The 24,328-nt window shown below is 36.2% G+C and overlaps 4 protein-coding genes and 1 long non-coding RNA gene across 6 annotated transcripts in view; 2 read left to right on the top strand and 3 right to left on the bottom strand.

The window, feature by feature from the left end:
• Positions 1-12,704, top strand: part of LOC148904797 (uncharacterized) — a 33,475-nt gene extending 20,771 nt beyond the window's left edge. The window contains exon 3 of one of the 2 annotated variants that reach the window (XR_016118771.1): positions 12,493-12,704. This is a non-coding gene — a long non-coding RNA (uncharacterized LOC148904797). Of the gene's footprint in view, positions 1-9,420; positions 9,610-12,492 lie in introns of those variants that run through there. The other variant, XR_016118772.1, reaches the window with a different exon arrangement.
• Positions 31-1,404, bottom strand: LOC148904798 (uncharacterized). The gene is made up of 4 exons (XM_089024941.1): positions 948-1,404; positions 701-837; positions 204-308; positions 31-147 (listed from the first exon to the last, which is right to left on the bottom strand). The coding sequence occupies exons 1-4, from the start codon at positions 1,360-1,362 to the stop codon at positions 31-33; spliced, it is 774 nt and encodes a 257-aa protein (XP_088881067.1). The 5' UTR covers positions 1,363-1,404.
• Positions 12,705-15,509: 2,805 nt separating the features above from the next.
• LOC116304768 (zinc finger protein 862-like) lies at positions 15,510-16,833 on the bottom strand. The gene is given in 4 exon segments (XM_089024513.1): positions 15,510-15,662; positions 16,233-16,523; positions 16,525-16,737; positions 16,828-16,833. Coding segments are annotated over 4 exon segments (663 nt in total).
• Positions 16,834-18,298: 1,465 nt separating this feature from the next.
• On the top strand, positions 18,299-19,398 carry LOC148904796 (uncharacterized). The gene is made up of 2 exons (XM_089024943.1): positions 18,299-18,522; positions 18,817-19,398. The coding sequence occupies exons 1-2, from the start codon at positions 18,311-18,313 to the stop codon at positions 19,232-19,234; spliced, it is 630 nt and encodes a 209-aa protein (XP_088881069.1). The 5' UTR covers positions 18,299-18,310; the 3' UTR covers positions 19,235-19,398.
• Positions 19,399-19,508: 110 nt separating this feature from the next.
• Positions 19,509-23,015, bottom strand: LOC148904795 (uncharacterized). The gene is made up of 2 exons (XM_089024942.1): positions 22,419-23,015; positions 19,509-22,069 (listed from the first exon to the last, which is right to left on the bottom strand). Exons 1-2 carry the CDS (start codon positions 22,749-22,751, stop codon positions 20,117-20,119), a joined length of 2,286 nt encoding a protein of 761 aa, XP_088881068.1. The 5' UTR covers positions 22,752-23,015; the 3' UTR covers positions 19,509-20,116.
• Between the last annotated feature and the right edge of the window lie 1,313 nt (positions 23,016-24,328).

Genomic DNA, 24,328 nt, shown 5'->3' with positions numbered 1-24,328 from the left:
TTCAATGCAGAAAATAGCATTTCAGAATCTTCAGGAGCAATCTCCTTCAGGCATGCATCTACAACCTGTTGCGTTTTCCGGATATGAAAACGCTTTGTGCGCTCTGATGTTTGTTCCCATGGCAACGAAAGAGAATGACGAATAGGGCTAATGTCCCGTGAACAAAGGAAGGCATTCAATTTTTCTTTTGGGGAAGGAACAACCTCCATTTCTTCCACAGTGACGGATAAGTAAGAAGATTCGCTTGGTTGATACAGACTTGTAGGCGTGGAGAACTTTGGATTAAACGTCACCTCCTCCTTTTCGTCCTAAAATTATTTAACAGAAAAAATAATTTTAAAAAATATAAGAAAATGAACGCACTTCTAATTCTGATTTCATTTATCGGTAGAATACGTAAATTCCCGACCCACAAAAACATGTAAAATACGCATTAACGTTTTGTTGATTTTCAGAGTTTCCCACTTCCTCTCCCTTCCCTTCCCACTCCCCTTCCCATTTCCCGCTCCACACTTTTTCATATTATACCAATCCGCCGCCACTCGCGCCGCCTTTACTAATTTAATCTGATTACCAAACCGACTAACAAATAAACAAATATAAAATAACCAAGGGTTTTGAAAACAGCACTAACGCACAAAAATAATTTATTTTAGTAATAAAAGCATTCCTTCAGTTTTCAAGGAGAAAAGATATTTACCAGCGACAAATTACTTATTTGCTCAACAATCCTCTGTTCATCCAGTTCCTGTTTTTGGGAGGCGCTGGTGGTGACCGGAGTCTGTGGATCGGAGTCTTCGAGTTGTTTAAGAGTTTTTCTGCAATTTATGCACATTCCTACAAGTAAATGAAAGAAACATTTTTATTACTATAAAAGTATTTCATAGAAAGAAAAAATGCGCAAATCAAACCTCGAGGATCATTAGGAATGCAAACTTGTTACTGACCTGAACCTACTTGTAGGAATACGCCAGTCTTATTTAATATCATAGACGAATCGGATTTTCCTATTCCTCTTTCAAATCTCGGCCATTTTCCTTTGGTCTTTTGATGCTTAGATATTTCAACAGGTACTCTGCACCTTGTATTGCAACCTCTTGTCCATCCCAATCCTAATTTTGAACGATGGAATGGACATATTGACCACGTATCAACATCATTTGGACAAACAAATATGGCTGCCCGACTCAAGATCAAGTCAACTTCATTTTCGGGGCCAGAGAACGCAAAGGCGGTCTTGTGGTCGAAAATCTCCTTTCTGCAGGCCAATAAAGGGATTATGGTAGTATCTCGTTTCCTGTCCTTTGGATCGAACCCACAGCTTCCTCCAACCAAAGATTTAAAAGAGCAACTAGCTTCCATTTTATGTTTACAAGCACCTTAAGCAACAACACCAACTCGCATCTGAATTTTTCTTATTGTATTTCTATTCTATCTAGCAGTGGAAAACAACATGCATAACTAGAATCAGATGTCACTGTCAGTTTGGTGTCACTGGTGACGTGTATTGTTTTAAGCGGCATGCATTGTGGATTACATGTTTACATCTCAGATTACCTTCCTTTCCCAATTTATCATGGTAGGAGCAAGAAAAATAGAACGACTACTTATTCTTCACCTAACTATAAATAATATTCAACGGTTAAAGCAGAATAGTCTGAAGTAATCCGAAAATATGGTGAGCAATCCCTACTGTAATCGTTAGACACTTTGTTAGTTATTCAAGTTTGCTTACAATACTCAGTCCACTTCTCAGTCGCGAATAGCAAAGCGTGTTTGAATCTGAGCCTCAAAAGATTCTTCGTTATCTTAAAAATAATAACTTAGGCCTTTTAAAGTATTTTTGCTTTAGATTATTGCTCGAAAAACGAACAAACTCGGATTTATTGCGTTGTTTGTGCAGAACTATTGAAATCGACTGATCTTTGCCGACAGAGAAATCGCTGAATTTTTTAAGAATTTCAAGCTTTTTATTTACGCGATAAATAATTTACCCAACCAAATTTCAGTGGAATGAGATTATATAGCATCTTAACTTTAACTAGCCCAAATTTTAGCCCATTATTTTATATAGCACATACCAAAATATTTTTTTAAACTTTCTATACTCTTGGTATTGTAAAATGTATGGGTCAAAAAAAATTTTTTTTCGTCTTGAAAAAGGAAACTGAGATAGCTGAACATTTTCCTAAAACAAGTTTAGATACCAATTGATAAGATTATAATGGTTTTATATGTCTGAATTACTTTTCTTTGCGACGCGAAGGCTCTGAAGTAGTCGATTTCTTTCCGCCGTCAAAAGGCTGAAATCCGCAAAAATCAATTTCCTCGTTTTTCTCGTAAAATAAGCGATATTTTTAAAAACAAACTACATAGTGGTTCTAGTTAGAATAAGGTCTACCTAAGGTTAGAATATGAGCGAAATCGATTTTTTGACCGTTGCCACAAAATTTCAAAATTGTTCGATTTTTGCTGACATCCCCTCTTAAGTATTTCGTAGAACAAACAGGGTAAACAGCTCTTGATGCATTCAACATTTTGAAAATGAAGCTTACCCTCTTTTTAGGATCAGTCTTCTGCTTCTTTCTCTTCGAATCATCCTCTTCTATGTAATCACTCTCTTTGGACTTGAGTACTTTTTTCGAAGGCTTCCTTCTTCTCTTCAAGGTTCCTTCGGCATCACCTATTGAGGAAGGAAATTACATGTATGAAACATAGGCTGCATTCCTTACTTGTAAAAACTTAGCATTGCATATTCTGAATAGCTTACTGGCCTCGGTCATTTCAGTTCGTCTCGTGATGCCTTTTTCAAAATCAAGGGCTTGAGCTTTATTGGCTATTAAAATAGAGAAGAATCAATCAATCATTGCTAAATGCCGAATAAATCGAGAGTGAGTTGAGGCGATAATCTCTCACAAACACTGATCACATAGCGCGTCGAGTTGATCTAAATAAGCGATCATGTCGATATGATGATTACTATAAGCGGTGATCTATCGTCGCGTAAAATAGCTCAAAGTGAATACATTTCTTCAACTAGAAAACATTTCACAAACCCTTTGTGATCTAGTGATCTAAGGAAGCTGAACGTTAGCATGTCTGAATTTGACGCGATTGAGTCCTCAGGGTCGTTTATGCTAAAAACTAGTAAAGAAGTTATGAAATCAATGAAAATCGTTCTTAAGTGACATATTTGGCCTTTACATATACATTTACTTACAGAAAATTTGTAGAACAGAGGCCTTGTAAACTTGTGCCTGTCCTTTCTTTCCTCGCGTTATGATATAAATATGATATAAAAGTTAAATATAAATGCTAATATAAGTATAAATCTAAGATAAAATATACAATATATTCACGTAAACCCTTTCAAAAACAGGTGAACATACAGGCTATGTTATAATATATTATTTATAATAGAAAAGATAAAATATGTATCTAGATAAGCAAATGCATTTTAAAGACCTAAACTATAAGAATCTTAAAATGAAAAAAAAAATCATAATTATTATTAGTAAAAATTTAATTATTAAGACATTCCTTTAAAAGCTTTTTTCTCATTGCATGCTTAAAAGACTGCACATTTTTACAAAGTTTAAGGCTATCGCATAAATCGTTGCAATGCTTAACTCCTTGATAATAGAAGGAGCGTTGACCTGTGGTTGTCTTAAGGAGCGGAATATTAAAGATCTGAGAACTCCAAGTTTGACGGCTAGAGATGCTAGATCTTTTGACAAACTTGTCTGCTAAGTAACCTGGGGCCATTCCGTTCATGCACTTAAAAACTTAAAAACTTTCCTAAGATATAGTTGCTTTCTAATTGGCAACCATCTAAGTTCTTTTAATATAGGTGAGATGTGATCACACTTTTTGGCCCCTGAAACGATCCTACAAGCAACATTTTGCACAGCCTGAATCTTATTGAGATTAGTTTCTGTCGTATTACTCCAGAGTGATGAACAATAAAAAAATTTACTAAAAACTAGAGCATTAATTAAGATAATCAGTGTTTGTCTACTGAAACAATGTCTCACTCTATTAATTTGTCTCAAGCATTTCATACAAGATGACGCTGTTTGTGTTATATGTTTATTGAATGTCAAATTGCTGTCCAGAAATACCCCAAGGTCTTTTGGTGCATGAGATGGAGTTAGCGGCTTTGCCATAAGAGACACTTGGAAATTATCTACTTTTGCAAACATCTGACGGCTCCAAAATAAGAGTAGTTTATTTTTATCAGGGTTCAGCAAGAGTTGATTCTCCAATAAGTCACCAATGATCTTCGTCATGGCGTCAGATTGATCAATAATCACCGTTGTCTTCTTTCCAAACGAAAATTCGAAGCATTGAGGCATCGTTCTCCATAGTTCATCCCGCTCAGGCCAGTATACTAGTTGAGAGAGTCGTATGTCCATGATTGTTATCCAGGTAAAAAATATCCTGGAGACAGTTGGTGCAGACACTTCAAAACGGTATGCAAGAGTCAGAGTTAAGTCAGAGTTTCATCAAGACCATGACAAGTTCCTGGAACTTTGTTAAGCTCAACGACTTTCTTGACACATGAGGGGCTACATGTTCATATACAGCTTGTAAAATAGTAGCTGATGGCAATCCAGTGTAAAATAGTACCTTCCTTGCAGCATATCTTCGCTATTGAAAGGGGCTTTCTTTGGCTGAGAAAACATATAATCTAACTCCTCAGTTTGTGTGCTTGACTCGGTCATTTCTGGATTTACTTCGTTTGTTTGTGTCCTAGAGTCAGTGATTTTACAATTTCCATTAAATCGCCATCTTGGCAGTGCAACTTTGATTTCTCACTCGCTGATAGAAGCTGATTTCCTCAGATAAAGAAGGAGAGTCAAAAGAAATGTTGTCGATTGTAGCGTCATCTTCATCCAGCTTCGCTACCTTTGCAGCTGACTCGAACAATGCTCTTTCCTGTTGTCTCTTCCTTCTCACTTTTGCACGTTCGCTTCGCGCGGCTTGAAGATCAGAGTTTTTCTCAATTACTACTGTTTTGTTGTGTCCCAAATTTAATGTAGGCACCCAATCGACGTTAAACATATCCCAGTTGGTAGCAGGTTTTCAGAAACGGTGATGGCTGCAATTTCTTCCACTGTTGATGATTTCTTCGGTTAACCCAACCCTACTAATGGTGGCCAACGTTGTTCAATCGACAGCTCTTCTGCTTCCTCTCCTTGACTTTTTCTTACCGATGGAACGCAAAAGAGGGAAATTCCCTTATCACGAACACTCCTGGTATGACAATTGACCATTAAACAAATAACCATTATAGAAAATTTGCTGAAAATATTGACTTTTAGTCGCTCGCTTGTACTGAATATCTTGTTTACACTTAGTTGTGCACCAATATTGCAGTTAGCAACCGCTGTCATGCACCGAGTCACGTGGGTGAAAACCGAGAATAGGTATGGACACATGCGGATACTTTAGGATACCCAAGGATAGTGTTATGGATAGTCATGTATAGCCAAGGACATAAAAGGATAGTCAATGATGCTTAAGGATACTCGATGATACTCTAGGGTGATTATGGACACTCAAGGATACTCAAGATACTCAAGGATATCTAAGGATACCTAAGGATATCAAAGGATAGCTTAGGAAATCTAAGGACAATTAAGTATAACTAAAGATATCCAAGGATACTCAAGGATAATTAAGGATATCCAATTATACTTAAGGATATCTACAGTTGCGGGACAGATGTATTTGTCACTTTTGAGATGGCGGAATTCGCTGAAATTTTCTGAATTTTCTCGCACCACTTTGAACTTAATTTTTTCAATTTTTTACTGACCTTAACATTTAGTAAGATGACCCTTCATTTTGATGACATTATTGAGACGTTCAGGAGTTGAGTCATACCGTTTTCTTATGTACTCTAAGTTGCTTTCCTCCCACACTCTCTGGATAAATCGTGCTTGTTGGTGATTAGCATATAGTAGTATGTTTGCAAATGTCCCTTATATTCAGTAATGGAGTTCATTTCTCTGATGCTGTTGAGAAGAGAGTTCTATAGTTTAGGTGCTGCCATACTGAGCAATCTATCACCAAGGGTGGCTTTTGATTTTATTGATGACACTGTTAATAGCAGTGAGGTGCTTGAACATAAGTTCTATCTTTTGGGTTCTTTAACTTCAAGAAGGTCTCTTATGTACTCCGGGCCAACACTATAAATAGGTTTAAATGTGATCACCAGTATCGAAGAAGAAGAACCATGAAGAAGCAGTGTGATGTGGTAACATCTGGAGGCTTTATGGATAAGTCTCGCAGCACAGTTCATTACTGTATGTAGTTTATTTAGTTGACAATCAGGAGGGCTATATGGTAGAGCATTACAATAATCAATCCTGTTGGTAATAAAAGCAAGTACAAGGTGTTTTTTGGATTCAGCAGATTCTTACTTATGTATGATGAAATTGACAGCTGCGAAGCAAACCATGCATCCAGGTTGCCTACTGATGAAACAGGTGCAACATCAGACGAGCCAACAACAATGCTATCAATGATCACTTTATTAAGTTGTGGCTTGGTTCCAAGTAGAAGCAGCTCTGTCTTTTTATCGTTTAACTTTAATTTATTCTCAACATCCATTTTCTAATGTTCACTAGGCAATTAGTCATTGAGTACAGGGCAAGATCCATACTAGCAAATAAATCAGGACTGAATGATACAGATAACTGCGTATCATCCGCATAACAATGAACCTGAGGTAGATGACGACTAGCAATGGTAAAACGTTTTGTTTGTATATAGTAAACATTACTGGTCCCAAACAAGACCCTTGTGCAACACCATGTATAAGTAAAAATGAGCGAGATAGACCACCACTAATGGAGACTTTCAAGATTAAACTAAGTAAATTCAATTCAATATTTAAATACCTTGTGCCACAGTGACTGGGTCCAGTGGAATAAACAGTCTATCATTTGAACATCAGGAAAAACTTCTTTTACTTCTTTCCAAGCAGCTTGCTCAAAGTCTGTTGTCACTTCTTTGACACTGAGATTAGGAAGGATACCCCATATCTTGTGAAAAACCTACAAGTGAAAATAGGACAGGAATCTTAATTACCAGGTATTATTTGGAATTCATTATTTGCACAACAATTAATATCCATTTTTGGTACGGCTTAACAGCATAACTACAACTCTTCCTTTTATTTTGAAGTCAATCTTTTAGTCATCCAGAGAAAGTCTAGAGTAAGCCAGTAGTCATCAAATTCAATGTTATCACTCGAAGTACATGAAATGGTATGTCCTATAACCATATGGTATCATTGGTGGACACAACGGTTGAAACTGCTGCACACAGCTCGTCAAATTTTGAATAGCAACTGGTGAATGGACTCCCACATTTGTATACCCACTGGCTAGTAAGCGCAGAAACAATTTGCATTTTAGCAAATTTATAATAAAAGTATCACTTGGCGCCCTATGTAGCAATAAAAACCACAAACACTACTCCAGGAATAATTAATGGCATTCGAAGAAATCAATTCGCGGAGAGCGTACATGGTTTCTTTTGCCTCGGTGTCGTAGGGCTTGATCATCGCGATATGGCCTGCTATGAAACTTGCTGTATCTAATGAGTTTAAATCTGCACTACTTGATGACATACCTGGAACGAAGTCTTGGGGCCAGTCTATGGTCCGTTCCTTGGCATCTTTACCCTTGTTTTTTGTAGCTGTATCGTCAGGGGGTGTGGTGCCTTGTCTTAAACGTAACACTTCCAACTCAAGCTGAAGTTTTTCTTTCTGCAATTTGGTAAGTTCAAGTTCCTGTGCTAAGATGAACGTTTGGTCGAAGGTGTTGTTCTTGAAGTAGTCGGAGGCGGTAGAGTAGGATAGTTTGCCCTCCTCAGTGTTGAGATCCTCGAGTTGAGCTAGTTGTTCGATTAAGTTGTTCAGTTTGGTTTGGTTTGGCAAAAGAGAGAGAGCTGGCTGCACTCCGCGGCTGGCTGGTGTGCAAGACTTAATGAGCATGAGACATTGAGCAGGGAATGAACGCAATATCTGGCCAGTTCTTTCTCTGGTAATTACCCATCATCAGCAATGGTTATCATGGTACAAATATCATTACTCTGTCAAGCAGCTGATACTGCTTTGTGTATTATCTTTTGGTGATTTCCTACTCGGAAATTCAGAAAAAAACTAGTGGTTTGGACAGTTCTTTGCTTTTTTGACATGGATGTGGTGTGGAAAAGTAGAAATGTACAGCTAAAGAAACGAAATGTCGGAGAAACTAGAAGAGGTCGACCACAGTTGATCCCATTTTTTCAATAGAACATTCTTCTTATTCTTAGTCCATTCACATCCTAAATTTAATGATTTCGCATCCTAAATTCTATTATAATTGATTTCAAACCAAAAGGAGTTTTAGGAACTTCCAGTAGAAGAAGCGCTAAGTTAAATGCAAACAATTTCTCGATAAACTACCCACTTTAAAGTGAAAATTATTTTGATAGCGGTTAAGAATAGTCTTTTAAGAGCTTCTTGAAACAATTTTGATTCCTGATTTTTAAATCATCTTGAGCTGATTTTTAAATTTTTACACCTATGAAACATATTAAATTTTCCATAAATCGTTCTTATTTTTATTTTTATTATATTTCTTCCATTATGAAATCTTTTTTGTTCAGAAACACTAAGGCAATGAAGCAAATAATGGTTAAACCTGCTTCTAACTCGAGATCGCAAATTTCAGAATGTAAGTGAACCAATAGACATACCAAGGACACGTATTTCAGGGGAACCATCAGAAAACTGCAATATGAAATGGTTCTTGTTTCGATTGAACCAGGTTAGCTGCCTTTTCAATCCTCTTAATTTTAAATGTAAATCTAAAATCATAAATATCATATATCATATATCATACACATTTTTTATTATAAACGCATTTCTTGGCAGCCAAACTTCCTTTTCCCCATTATACACTGAGCAATTCTACATACCAATTTATACTTGCGTCTTGACAAAATTCATATTTCATTGCAGCAGCTTGTTTCAAAGCCTCTTCAGAATTGTTGAAATCCTTGACAGCCTTTCCAAAGACTCCCTACAAATAAACTCTTTATTTACTGAGGGTAGCACTAACAATATGCTAACAAACCTGTGACCCTCAAATACTTTCCCCTTTTGTAATTAGATATTAACTTATGCTTTATATCTTTCGAAATATACTCGGAAACAAAGTCCCAAGCCCCATAAATAGCTGCCTCTTGGCCACCATAAATATATCCTAGAATTTGTTTCGATTCCTGTTGCCGTCTGTATCTTGTGCTATTTTTGCAATCATTAATCATATCAAAATATGTAGCATCCTGCACTCTTTTAGATCTTCCTCGCTGTGCTTTCAAATCAATAACTTTAATCTTTCAAACTCTTTTTTTAAACAGCCTCAATTCATGTTGTTGCTTCTCCACTTGGGAACTTGACTCAAGTAATGACTTCTGAAACAAACACAGTCACAAAATTACACTCCATTAAATAAAAAAAATAATTATCAATTGCAATTAAAAATGATTGTATAAATTTAATTGTGTATAATATATTGCATATTTTTAGCTTGTAAAATTTAAGCTTACATTGGGAGCTTATATTGCTTAATACTTTACATGCTAGGTAATCAAAATTATAATTATGTTTTGATCGGTTTATGAAAGTCACAGAGTACTTTAATCATTAATCAAGAGAAAATAAATGCTTTTATACAAATACATGTACTTGATGCTTGCATGGTTAAAATGTGGCTCGCCTCCTTCCATTCTTTTTTCCTCATTGTTTCTCTTGTGTTCAAGTACTTTCCTTTTGCTTATGGTCTGCCATTTGTGTTAGCTTGTCAGTTGCACTCTTTTTTCAGCTCCATTACTCCTTCAATTTCAAACTTCAATATCTTCTTAACATGTGGTAGTGAGTGTTCCCAAAACAGGTATCGCTTCTTCCTCTCGCTGTTACATTTTTCCTTATGAGGATCAGTCTTGCTACATCGTCTACTCGTTTTACAACGAAATAAGTTGCTATAAATAAAAAAAATTGCCAAAAGTTAAAGTAATAATAATAATAATAATAATAATAATAATAATAATAATAATAATAAAACTTTATTTGAAGAGGGGACACACAACAGTTACAATAAAACACATCGTACTGAAAACCCAGTGGCCCTCTGAAAATTAAAACTATAAAAAACTAAGAAATACTAAACAATACATAATCAAAAATAAATAAAAAAGTTGTACGAGAAGCAAGAGGAATCCAATATGGCCGAAGGCTGCTTCGTTGCCTTTGAAAATAGTGATTTAAATTAGCATTTTTTTACTTTGTCTCGGTTTTTTAAACACCGCTGCCGGAAGCCATGGTGCTTTAATATATTCTGACTTCTTCTTGCAAAGAACTCTGGGATTTACAAGCCAAAAGGACAAAGTTTGTAACTAGAGAGTAGCTCCAGAGACACTTTTTTTTCGTTTTACAATTAAACGAAACAAAATTTAGACAAAAAGAATACTAATTTCTGGTTCTTTGGCACCATTTCCGCATAGATTTTCCTCCCTCACTTCGCATGGGAGGTTTAGCACTATCAGGGTTATTGGCCATGGGGAATTTCAAGTCTTATTCTTTTTAAAAGGGTTATTCCCATCTTTTGAAAATTGGAGCACAACGGATCGTGGATCTTTATCAAAAAATAATTTATCCCAAGATGGAGAAGCCTTGATGTCTTGGATAGAAAATAGTGAGAAAACGAAATGGACTCTGAAGATGACTTCCTCTCAGGTTGCCTAAACGTCAGTCACGACCAACAACAATCTTTCTCAAGAATACGGATCACCCAGACGATCACATTTCACAAGAATATATTAGAAGACTTATTAATTGTCTGATAATTATAATAAAGAAATGTTACTCGAATACATTGACCTGAATTTGTCATATTTATATTATATTTTGTTTAAGTTTGTTATCAAAACTGCTGCAACGAAGACAGGCATTTGGATACAATGCTTAAAGTTTTCGATATATCAAAGAGTCAGTTTTAGAAATGACTCCCAGATAATCAATTATGCTTACATATGAATACTGCCATTGACGAAATCTTAAAGAAAAGGACCTAAAAAGAGTTTTGTTCAAGACAATGAAAGGTTTAGCAAGGTTGATGAATTGTGATCTGGGGGCAGTACCCCGAAATGCAAGACCGATGAAGAACCTTAGGGAGCCAACAAGAAAGAAAAGCAGTCCATTTCAAAGATCTACTGGCTTCTATGTTGAAATGTTGTTCTACGTTATAGTACACTCAACAAAATTTCCTTAATTTTGATTCATGCAGAGCAGTGCAATTAATCAACAATAATGTAACGTTAAATGTACTCTTGCATTAGGCCATGGAGCACCTGAATGTCGTATTTTATTTGATATTAAAATCTAATATTATACTATTACAATTATATTTCGCCTCATTGTTACTGAATATGGGGAATTTTTACGTTATCCCTCGAAGTTTTTTGGCTTGGTAAATATTCCCTGATATTCACTTAGAGTATATGAACTTCCATCTCATTATTGAATATTATGCAGAACACTATCACACTATGTAATTTTAGCAATGAAATATGATTTTTCAGGTCCTTGAGTTTTGTCCACAACTGAGGGGGAAAACTTACACAATTCCAGTTGCTTCTTTCTGACAGTCTGGTAAATCATAGAAAATGCATGAAAAGAAAGGGCCGGCTATCTGAGAAACAAACATATCGCCAATAAATGCAAGTAATATAATTATGATTAGTGATTTTATGATTTAAATCAATTCTTGATAAAGAGTCATTAAAAAGTTCCAGAAATTCATCAGTGGGATTATTTGGTGGAAGATATAAGCAACCATCAACTAGCGGCTTGCTGTGTGTTCGATTTATGTTCGATTCCAATCGCAATTATTTTGTCAAGTTCCACCCTTTCATCAAATTTTGGCTTGGCCGCTAATTTGGGGCAAGCTGCCTTACCAGATGCTGAATGTGCAAGAATTTCCTCCTCAGAATTGATTTTTTGCATTAAATAATTAATGGTCGAGAATAGGGAAATGGAATTTTTAACGGCGTTCCTGTAAAATCTTTCCAAGGCTATTGTAAAGTTTGCATCCCCTCTGCATTCTTTCTGGCCATCTCTCACTTCACTTAACTTAAGTCTCTTAAAGCTCTTGTCGCAGATCTCTTAACTCTCCAGAATGTTGCTCACAGAATCTTCAACATTCTTGATCCTTAAAAGAAAAAAAGGGGGAAAGATATGTTAGGCCTGTAACTACAATCCCCTCCAACTGTGTTAAAAACTTAACTTCCTCTGCAAAACCTTCATATTGGACTTTAATTGGTGAAACTTTAGCCAAAACAAGAAATGTAGTCAAAAAAGAGCATTATGTTCATGAATATAAAGAGATTAACTTTGTCTTTCCTGACCTTATTTGTTTTTATTGGTATCTGCAGGAGGTATAACTGGTGACAATGCTCTCCTCTCTAGTGATATGGCTGCTGCAAGTGCCTTAAACAGAATCCACACAATTTATATCTCATTGGTGTTACACGAAATGTGTTTTCATACTTTACCTATTTATATTAGACATGAAATCTCACTGTTCATTGTGGGATGATGTCTAGTACTTTTGCACTCCAAAACCTTAAAGTAGCCTTTACTTACTTTTTCTGCCTCATCCTTTGAGCTTTTCTTGATTTGACTATTATTCAAAAAGAAATAGCAATAATTTGCTTGCCTTATCCATATATCCTTCAATGATAATAATGACAATAATAATAAGAATAATAGTAAGAATAATAAGAATAAGAGTAAGAATACACAAGAACATTTTCTTTTTAATTCTTTGTCAGGAAGTGGTTTTTAGTGAGCCCTACTAGAAATGAAACTAACAGCTTACTGGACTGCATATGAATCCAATAAAAAACATTTCATTCAAAAATATATGATAACAATTCCTTACAAGGCAGCAATATTTCCTTTTTAAATCTTCAAACTGTTTAAAGCATTAGATGGAGAATTATAACCTAAAAACTTACAGACGACTCAGTTTCTTCTTCTTCAGATTATGATGGTACTATCTCCTGAGTCACACCAGTCTTCGTTTTTTCTTTTTTCTTAGACGATGTAGGAGCTTGCCAACATTGTAAGAGCTTTCATAAGATAGTTCTTTAAGTGAAAAGTTATTATCCTTTATAAAATTAAAACTAATTTACTCAGTGGTTTCATTGCGAGTGAAAGAATGAATAAGGAGTACACCTGATGTACAATTTCCCCCTTCCCTCCTCCCAGAACTCCTGTCTGGTATATTTCCAATAAACTAGGTAAATTTCTCACTTATTTATGATTACCCAAAACCTAATATTATTATAAGCATAATACAAGTACTTAACCTTTCTTCTTACTCTTTAGCATCTTTCATCTTGTTTTTCTTTGATTTTGGTTTCCCGCGCAATAGTAGCTGTTTGGTTTTTTGACGCTAAGTTTTATTCAGCAGCATCACATTAATAACAATGGTCGGTAATAGTAATGTTTTAAAAGAAAGCAAAGAGAAGCACGAGGGATGTGACGTACATTACTTGCTAAGTTGCAACTTAAAACATTGAGTATACGTAGCATATGCAAGTGGATGTGAATTGATTTTTTGGGTTAACACATTTGACTTTGTTTTGTCAGTACAGCAACTATAAAACATATGCAGGGTTGCCTTATAACCACCGATATAACGAAGTCAAAGACTGATATTTGCCCAGTAACCTTAGTAATTCTTATTAAATTGCAGTATCCTGAACTACTAGGGGTTATCTTTTGGCTATTAACTTCTCAGCTCTACAAAAGAAAAAGGGCCAGTGTTTAAAAACGTTTAATGTTAAGCATTGAGACAGATAAAAATGCAGAGAAAATTGACTAAAAACCTCTTGTTTATCGGTTTAGCTGCACACTAATGACTGTAAGGTTTTATACAATAAAGTGTATGTTCGTCAGTTCAAAGTGTTTCCTTGACTAACCTGGCTAGTCATATTGCCAGTGACAAATTTTTGAGGTGTTTTGAGGCTTTCAACTTTGCTATTTTTACAGGCAATTGGTTCATTCAAGGCTTGCAGTATTCATTTTTCTTTCATAGCTTGAAAGTAGTGTTTGGAGTCTAAAATCAAAAACCAAAGAAAAATTTGGATGAGCACAACCCAATATAATTAAGTTTCTTAAAGTGCCTATAACAAAAAAAAAAAAAAGCTTTGTCTACGACTGCATGTGGCTAGTGCTGTTTTTGTGAATGCAAAACTGTAAAGTAAAGCAAAATTGTTTCTATTCACTGTTGCAGATTTAACTTCGTGTAAAAGGAAATGTCACCTGTTTTGAAATAAATGTCCATATAAGAGTGGTTCAGGTACTAATATGCATGTACACAAAATATATAAATGTATACAGAAATGTATTTATTCAATAATAACCTAAAGTTGTAAATCACTTACAATAACTGAACAGGTAATTCGGTCTTTGTGTATAAAGCTATTTTTATAATTTTCATCATTAAAAAGGGTGATTGAATTAAATCTGTGATATAATGAGTACTAATTTGTACTAGTTGGAACACTTATGCTTTTTTATTTAATTAGTGAAGCTTTTTTTAAATTTAATCAGTGAAGAAAAAGAAAACGTGCGTGTGTGCTGTGTGCTGTCATAAAGCACGCGGGGGTTGGCAGAACACGAGAGAAGTGTTAGGAGAACACACTTCTCGAGTGTTCTGCCAACCCCCAAGTGCTTTATGAATGCACACAGCACAGCAAGCAAGTTTTTTATTTCTTTTATAAAATACAAATTACAATATTAGATAGGAATTGCGCAACGGAAAGTGCACGCCCTTGCAATGTGCTCTCATAAAGCACGTGCTCCAAACCAATCAGAACGCGAAATTCATGACAGTTATTTTATAATATTATTTACATCATGGGCTTAGTGAAAACCACCTTATTAAAATAAAAATTTTAAATTTATTGCAATGATTTAAACATGTGAACAGTAACAACACGGGAACCTATATATAATAATAATAATCGCATTTTAACATGTAAACACAGGGATTGAGCCAGAAATAGAGCCATCACGGACAAATTGACCCTTGGGCAATGATAAAATGGGAGAAATCAAAATCTAGGGGGACATGTGTCTGCACTCTATCAACAACACATACAAGATACAAAAATATAAACAGAATTTCAAGCATTTTAATTGCATTTGATTTTATGCAAATACACCGAGTATACTAAGTATACTATAGCATTGAATACTAGTACTAACAATAACTAATTTAACAGCAATAAAACTAGAATAAACAATCTGAGTGTCATTATAATGTTATGCATCAAATGTACATGAGTGATCACTAATCAGTGACTGATTAGTGATGCACAGTAAGGGTAATCCTCTTTTTTTGTCCATTCTTTGAAAGAAGCACTATTATTGAATTCTTTCAGATCTGGACTATTAAATTGAAATTGAATTCTTTCAGATCTGGACCATATATACGTATTGTCATGAGACAGTTTAGCCTCTTGGTGGTTAATCTGCATCTCAACGAATCTTTAATCCTGTTTTGTGTACTAAAACCTCTTTCACATGCCTGCTGTGTTGGTAGGTAACACTTAAGCTATTGCTGCAAGACGAATAAGGCTGGGCACCTCCTTAGCATGATGTGTTCCAATTAACTTCATAAGCTTTCCATTTCACCTGTTGGATACTGTTGCTTGATTACCAGTTCTTTCAAATACTGCCACTCCATTTGGCATTGGTTAGAATCTACAAGAGCCTTTGTGTTTTCTTTGTCTTTTCCATAGTGATTAATTAAGCTATCAACTTCCTTTGTCCCAAAAGTATAGTACCGTATTTACTCGAATAAGCGCCTCCCCCCAATAAGCGCCCACTTTGGACAAAAAATGATAATAAGCGCCTCCCCCGAATAATCGCCTCTCACATTAAATGCGGTAATTCTCATGGATACGAATACCTCTCAAACTAAGTATAGAGAGACAAGACATAATCTCATTTGAATCACTAGGAAATCTCTTGCTTTAATTCTCCAAAACGTTGTCTAGAAACTGTAACTTCATTTTATTGAACATGACATGTGTGTCACTGTCTTTGGGAGGTAAAACCTTAGAAAGGAATTTCCATCCTTTGTCTTAAGGGCAGCTACCTGGTTGACAGTGGTTTGCACTGCAGCTTGAATAGAAGACAGATCAACATGTTCTCTTTGAAAAACAAGGCTCAAAAATGTCAGAAGAGGAATTACATCCATCAATGGGCTGATTGTTGCCACAAATTTGAACTCTTTTAGTGTCTTCTCAAATCCTATTGCTTTTGGATCTTTCTGATAGCCCATGAAAGTTAACAAAGAAGACTAGGTACGATATAAAGACTCTAGATCATCATAAAAGGAAATCCAACGGATATCATAGACTTATTTCAGTTTGAGTTTTGGATCTTCATAAAACTTTTAAAATTTCTTCAAGAGTTGTTGTGCGCAAGGCAGATTTATCAAAGTACTTGTACAGGGCAGTAAGATTTTCTTTAATACAATCTAAATATGGAATACCACCTGCTGCTTGTGGTGTACATAGAAGAAGACGATGAGCCATGCAATGTATACTGATCAAAAAGGGATGATCTCTTTTCGGCTGTGTTGCAACTCCAGTTGCTGGCTGACATAACCTTTCTTATAGCAGTTACATTGGTATCTGCCTTGCCATCAAATATCTTGACGTTTTCAAGAAAATGCACTTGAGGCTTACAGTCATCTAATAGCTTTACATATACAGTGCAGTTTTCTTTTGTGCTTTTATCTGTCGAATCATACCCTAAAATTTATACAAATGGACTGTTCTCAATCAACTTATCAACATTACTATTAATTACACTTGAAATGGTATCCTGCATTTCTTCAGCACTACACTGCAAAAACAGCTGAGTGATTACAACTCAAAATATCGAGTTCACATATGCATCCACAGTAACACTTCATAGTGAGGAAAAATGACCTTTTATAAAGAGTAATAAACACTCGGAGTCAAGAGTATTTAGTACTCAGGAATGAGTACAAGCTGCCCTTTCTTTCGCAAAGAATAAAGTTTAATCAAAGTCTCTATAAATATTACTCAAAAAAGTCATGAAAACACAGAAGAAATGCATCCACAGTATCTCTTTGGAGTAAAATGACTCTTAACACATAAAATTGAGTACATCCTACTCAATAAATGCTCATGAAAATACTCATTATAATGCTAAAACATATTGATCATAAATATTCGAATACATATAGCATGGTATATTAAAACCCTAATAAAAATAGTCTCATCAAAAAATCCAGTTAAAATATTTCGATAAAATGGAAGAGTGAACCAGCCAAATGCCGAATCTTTTAATCAAATTTCTTTTAATTACAAAGAACTGGACTTCGCATCCAGCTCATTTACAAAGTTTATTACAGTTGATGGCACTTTTCGCCCATCTTGAATGTGCATTATGCACTTTTGAAAATAGACTGCAAACAATTAATCCGTGAAACACTAATTGCCAAATAGTACAAAATAGTGCTAATTAAATAATAGAAAACAATGGAATTTGCATGAAATTGTGCTATTTAGTATTACTAAAGTTTCACGGTTATATTGTTTGCACTCTACAAATAAAAAGTTTCTAATCCAGGAGGATACTGACATTGAAAAATATAAAGCATAGTGCAGTAAATATAAACAAAGTGCAGTTGGTGTTGGCCAGAACCTGCTTATCCCCACGAAGGTGAACATCACCAGGGAAGTTTAAGATGCCCTCCATTAAAGTGCAAGGGGCAGGACTTGCGCCTACCCATTCTTTAGGATCCTTCCTTCCTGTTTAGGAAAAAAAATGATTTATAGGTTTTCCCCTTTCTTGATATGCATAAGAATGTTGAATCTTAAAGGGCAACTTACCCCCCAAAATGACCCATTTTTAAGAGAAAGTACATCAAATGAGAAACACAAAAATTCAATTTTTAGAGGGGATAGAGCATCCGTGTTCCTAAAAAAATAATTTCAAAACATCGCATATATCGCTCTGGTGGCCGCCATCTTGCACTTTTATTGCGGGCTCAGAAAAACAGGTAATGACGTCACAACGTCATAAGAGTTCACGGCGTCAAGTTGTTTACAAGCGTTTGGTTGACTTCTTCCCCTGTTTCTGAGACGTTTTACTCAATATTTTACGAACGAAATACGGCCCGGTCATTCAATTAAAGGCATGTCAGAGTCTAATTCTTTTTCCGAAGACTCGGACAGCTCGAGAGACGATTTTGCTCAAGAATTTTTAGAAACGGACGAGTTTGTTTTACGGCCATATCAGTTCGAACCAGAAATAGAAATCTCCTCAGATGAAGAGTTCAGAGAAGGATCTGACAGTGACATTATTGAAGACGATGAACAAGAGAACAATCGACTAACAAATTCAGATTGGTAAGTTTTACTTCTTTCTTATCACGATAAAACTCAACTACGTATCCATTTTTTACAGTCGTGTTTACCACTTTCTTGCACTGTATATTTATGCGTTTTAATCTGCCTCACGACCTTTGCAACCAAAAGCAAAACCAACTGTCACAATTAAACATCGCTTGGTTGTCAATAAGTTATATACTGTAGGACACAGATTCAGGGATATAGTTGTGTCACAATTTGTGTATATACTCTCACTTGGGACAATCATTGATAGTGTTCAAAAATACTAAGGATTGTTTTATTTGTTAATAGGTGTACCTGTGGTAGCTGCCAAATTATGGATACAATAGCTGAATGCATTTGTTGCCAAGAAATCCAAAAAGTAGTTGCAACATGCCAGTCTGTTGTTGAAGATGGAGATGCTGATGAACCACCACCATGCATTACTCAACATCCTGGATTCTTACCTGTTTGTGGCAATAAGTATGTTCTTCGAACCGCATGGGCTCAGTACAAACAGCAATACAGAGATGCTTATGAAGGCCCAGAGCACAAGCAGTACAGACACATTGCATATAGACAACTAGCAAGATGGTGCTGGGGAGTTCTTGGAAAGGAAGTTCGGGTTGTTCTGCCCTCTTGTGCTGTCATGTGCATCAGAGCACACTTCCCTCCTCCTGGACTAGAGGAGGACTTTCAGTTTGAGGGTTTTCATTATGCAGATGATTAGCTTGATATAATGTTGCATGGAGTGAATATATACATTTTATTTATTCCTTACTTCAGTTACTATACAGAGTGGATTTTTTTCTATCAGGAAAAATTCCTGGAATTGCAATTTTTTGGCATATTTAATTGCAAGATAATTGAAAACAAAAACATAGACTAGAAAAAGCTGAGACCAATATGCATAACAATCATGTATTCATTTAGGATGCAGTACACGGAAAGGTGTGTTATATAAATTTCTTTTTTATATAAAAAGCTTTTTGTTGGTACAAACATTTTTTGAATGTTTTACATATTTTATTATTAAAAACACACTAAACAAAATACCCAGCTGAATAGTGAACCTAGTGTACAAAGCACTAGTGAACACGATCACTAGCCAACCAAGCAAAATTTGCAGTTATACGAGTCCTGGCAGCAAAAAAGTTAAATATGCTGAAGCAAATGTCACCATTCAATTGGATATTTTTCTTTAATATATTCATACTGGGGGAGACTCCCATATATAAGGTAGTGTAGATAGGTAAAGAAAAGACCTCTTTTTTACAGTCAATTCTTACCTAAATGGAAATAATATTTTAATAAAATTTTCATTTGAGCATCTAAAAGGTACTGCATACTTATCTGCCCGTTTCATCAGGTCCCCTTGTCATTTTTAAAAATTACATATTTTGTATATAGCATTTATACTTGGGTCTGTCGTGTACCTTTCCATATCTGGGAGCTTTTTTCATTAAGGGATATCTTTTACCAGTATTTTACACGACTGTCCAAAGATAGCCTGCAAAGCAGAGGGGGATTGGGACTTGAGGGAGGGGAAGAAGGACCAAACAGTGGAGGGTCATATGACCTGCAGGTACACAAAGGCTAATTCTAATTTAGATTATCTTGAAAACCTGGACCGGTGTTTCTGAATCAATTCCTGTTTATCCAGTGCAGGCAAACTTGCAATGTTTGCTGGTAGGTCTACTTCTTCAATTTCCTGGAGGTCAACTTCTGAGCCATCACACAATCCCAGCACTTTCTTTTGAAGCTCAGGAAGGAAAGAATAACTTTTCTTTTCCAACACAGGCTTAACTACCCAACGCTTGTGCATTTTTGGGAAACATGGGCGGTATCTTGCCTCTCCCATCCTCGTCCCCGGCTTTTGAATCACAGCTTGGTTCCTTCCTGTGTTGTGGTTGTTGTCAATGGCTGCCAGTTGTGTTCTAGCAACCATACCCTTGTAGGAGAAGTGCTCTCTCTTTGGGCAGTACTTCAGGATCATGGAGTGGTATACTTCAAGCCCACCTGTGTGACAGAAGTCGGTGAGCTTTGCCAAGTCCTTCAGCAGTTTTGGTTGAAGGACCACTTCTTCAAGGGCTACATGAGCTGCAGATCCTGGTTTTAGCCAGCACTTTTTACGAGCTTCTCTCCGGGTTAGTCGAGGATGGTCACATTTTTTGAAGATCTCTGCATCTCTCCAAGAATGCTTGTTTGTCACATGATGCAAGATAGAGACCCACTTCTCTCTCAACAGCTGCACACTACCATTGCATGTTGCTGCACACCACCACAGATGGTTTGAGACCGACTGGATCCAATGTGAAAGGTCAGCACTTTTTTTCAACTTGGCCTTCTTGTTGAGTTTCTTCACAACAGATTTTGACAAATGCCATACGTCATATTGGTGTTTGATGTGGCTGTAATCTTTTTCCATGGTGCTAGTGATTGAGGTATGTCTGTCAGTAGTTATCCTCTTGATGTTAATATCGTCCTCATCCTCAAGACTACCAAGACTCCTAATGAAACCTTCTTTCTCCATAGCATTTGAAGATGTTGTTTCTGTGACCTGAACCACAGAGAAGGAAACTATCTTCCCTGAGTCATTGTCCATAAATGTGTATGTACCATACTTGGCATTATGGCCAGGGCTGTCACACCGTCCATCCCCATTCAAGTATACAAGAGGCTTACTTGACAGTTCTTGTAAAACGGCTCTTCTTTCTCTTTCCCAGGTATCATTTATTACAGGAAATAGATACCTATTCTGATTTTGGTAAAAAACTTTTTCACTGATAAATCGTAACCCAAGACATGAGGCAAAGTTTTGGATTCTTGTAAAAGTGTTACCAGTGAACAAAATAGATGAGCAGATTAGAAGGTTTCCTACCGGTGCACGATTGATGAGAGGCTGGGAATTCCACAAGCAGGTGTGACCTTTCATACATATGGTTTTAACCGTTACCATGCTTCCTGTGCAGGTAATGTTGGTGTCAGTTACGATGGAACCACAGTTGATACAAAACCTGAACAGTTCACCTAGGCATGCTGCAAATACCAAATACTTTGGCTCTTTGATGTAGGTGTCAAAGTGATACTCAGGTTCAGACTCTTTGTCTGTTGAAGAATTTGTTTCTTGTGATGAGATAATGTATTCATCCTCTTCATCACTTGAAAAAAGATTCACTTCTTCATCTGACAAAGGAAAAGACCCACAGGACTTTGCAGATTTCTGTGGTGATACATCATTCTTGCAAGACTTTTGTGGTGACACACTCATGGGTACAGAGGGAGCAGTATAGCTGTATGGATGGTCATGCAGGATACTGTTCAATTGCTCAAATGTTGAATTTCCTTCTACTTGAACGCAGGCATCAGAAGTCTCAACACTAACATCCACATTTTCTGTTTGGGTTGAGGTGCTTTTTCGTATTGAAAGCTTTTCATCCAGACAGCACTGGACTCCAAAGTCCCTTTTGTTGGAAGGTGTTTCATCGAAGGAAACCTCCATATCAGATTCTTCAACCATTTCATCAAGTGCATGTGTAGTTGGAGTCAGTAGGTTATCCAATGTCTTATGGGGAAAAAGAAGTAAACATAATCATTTATAGAACAAATACAAATAACAATGAATGGCAGTTACTGGGGTTCTCACTGATTCCGATAGTTGAGACGACACTCAAGCTTTAATTGTTTATAGGACTTTCATTGACTCCATATGAAAGAGCGTATAACTTATTCATCCGCAATTCATCATAACTAAACCCGCAGCGGTAAACTTAGTATTAAGAATTTAATGCATTGGTTTGGTCTGAGCACAGTCACAGACCAGTCACGAAATAGCTCTAATATATATATAAGACTTACATATTACACTGACAATCTAGCAGTGCACGTGCGAACACAAACTACAAATCACCTACCTCTTTTTGTCGTTGTCGTCTTATACGGTTTTCTGTTGTAGCTCTTCTTTTACTAGGGATGGTTGAAAAGTTAAAAATACTTGGAATTGCATCAGCCTTTAACCTCCTTTTTCTTTTTTCGCCTGTTAGTTGCTCCATAAGGTCGGATTCGAAGCAACCATCCTCGAAGTGCTCGCTACATACATAGCAATTCTTCAATGGCGGCAGATTTGCTCGTCTTAGACGAGAAATCCAAGCTTTCTGAATTTGTAAATCTGTAGGAATCTTGTGATAGCTAACATCTTTTGTTTTTGTCGAATAGTTAGTGCATTCAGGCACGCAACAATTAACCATTTTGTCGAAAAAGCCACTTCAAACTCTCATGCTTACAGAAAAACTCTACATATCCAAACACACGTTGACGTTGTGACGTCACACCTGAATGCGGTAATTTATCGCGGGCTCAAAGATGGCGGCCACCAGAGCGATATATGCGATGTTTTGAAATTATTTTTTTAGGAACACGGATGCTCTATCCCCTCTAAAAATTAAATTTTTGTGTTTCTCAATTGATGTACTTTCTCTTAAAAATGGGTCATTTTGGGGGGTAAGTTGCCCTTTAACGAAATAGCATTGTGATTGAGAGGTAAAATGATTGTTAATTACCTGATCCAAGGTGACAAGTCCATTTGTCTGGCATAAAAATCACTTTGCCACCAAGGGTGGAGTAATTGTAAGGAATGGTCAATGCTTAGCATAAGTTTATCCAATTCTGAACATACACGGGAGGTTGAGATTTAGAGTGCTAGCTTTCGAACTCTTGGGTGGACTGCATCAATGAATAGTGACTCAAGTGTAAACTTGTTAGAAATTTATAATTTATACTAATACTTCAATAATACTAACCGGACTGAATTGTATGAAATCACTTTGACACACAGACCCAGGTTTTGGTTGGACCAAATATTGCAATACTGTCATTGCTACTCTGCTTTTTAATCTGAGAAAATAAACATATAATTACCTAAATATACATGACATAGGTATTTATATGAAATGACTGACATGTGACAAGTATTTTGTCATTTTATCATGTCGTATAGGAGAGTGAAGGGGGTTCTGATAATTGCAGTATACACCATATATTCATGTATCACACAATGTGGCTCTTACTAAGTGTAAATTAAATGAACCAGTTGAAATGATTAAAATTTACCTTAAATTATTAAACCCTTTAGTTTATATTTTAATTTCAGAAAACGATGACCCTCTCTGTTTCTCTACTTCCACCTATCTGCTAATTGAGGATCATTTCCTTATGATCACTTCAGTTTCGGGCCTTCTTTTCTATTGATTTATTAAGTTCATTTACAAAGAACACAGTTATTTTTGGTGGGATGTGTAATTAATCATAAATGCAAAGCCACTTACCAAGTGTGGCCTCTGTATCATTAGGGACCTTAAGCATCTAGGACGTTGAATTTTGACCGAAAATTCCTTGGACGAGAACGGCGCGCGCGGTCGTGTCCTTTTGGCGCCAAAAACCTTAAGCACCTTGAGTCCCGGACGTGAAAAGCATTTACAGTAATTGAAACAAATTGTTTACGATTTTTGTCATAATGTGTTCATTCAAAAAAAAACAACCAGAGAAATGCTTCTTTTAAGTCTCCAAAATGGATGGATTAGTGAAGAAGAATTTTTGATTCTCTACGAAGCAAATACCTCCAAAAATTTACCATTTCCCCACGGCAATTACAGCCGCTTCGAGCTTGAAAACATCGACGAAGCAGAATGTTTACGCGAATTTCGAGTTCGGAAAAGTGATGTTCCTTGTCTAAAGGTTGCCTTGGGATTGCCAGATGCTTTTTCATGCGAACAAAGATCACTGGCAGAAGGAACGGAGGGACTTTGCATAGTCCTTAAGCGTTTGG

Source organism: Actinia tenebrosa, unplaced genomic scaffold (genome assembly GCF_029948245.1).
Source record: "Actinia tenebrosa isolate PJP-AT-01 unplaced genomic scaffold, QUT_ActTen_1.0 PGA_scaffold9__36_contigs__length_13948895, whole genome shotgun sequence".
In the NCBI taxonomy this organism is placed as follows: domain Eukaryota; kingdom Metazoa; phylum Cnidaria; class Anthozoa; order Actiniaria; family Actiniidae; genus Actinia; species Actinia tenebrosa.
This window is presented reverse-complemented; position numbering and strand designations above follow the sequence as displayed.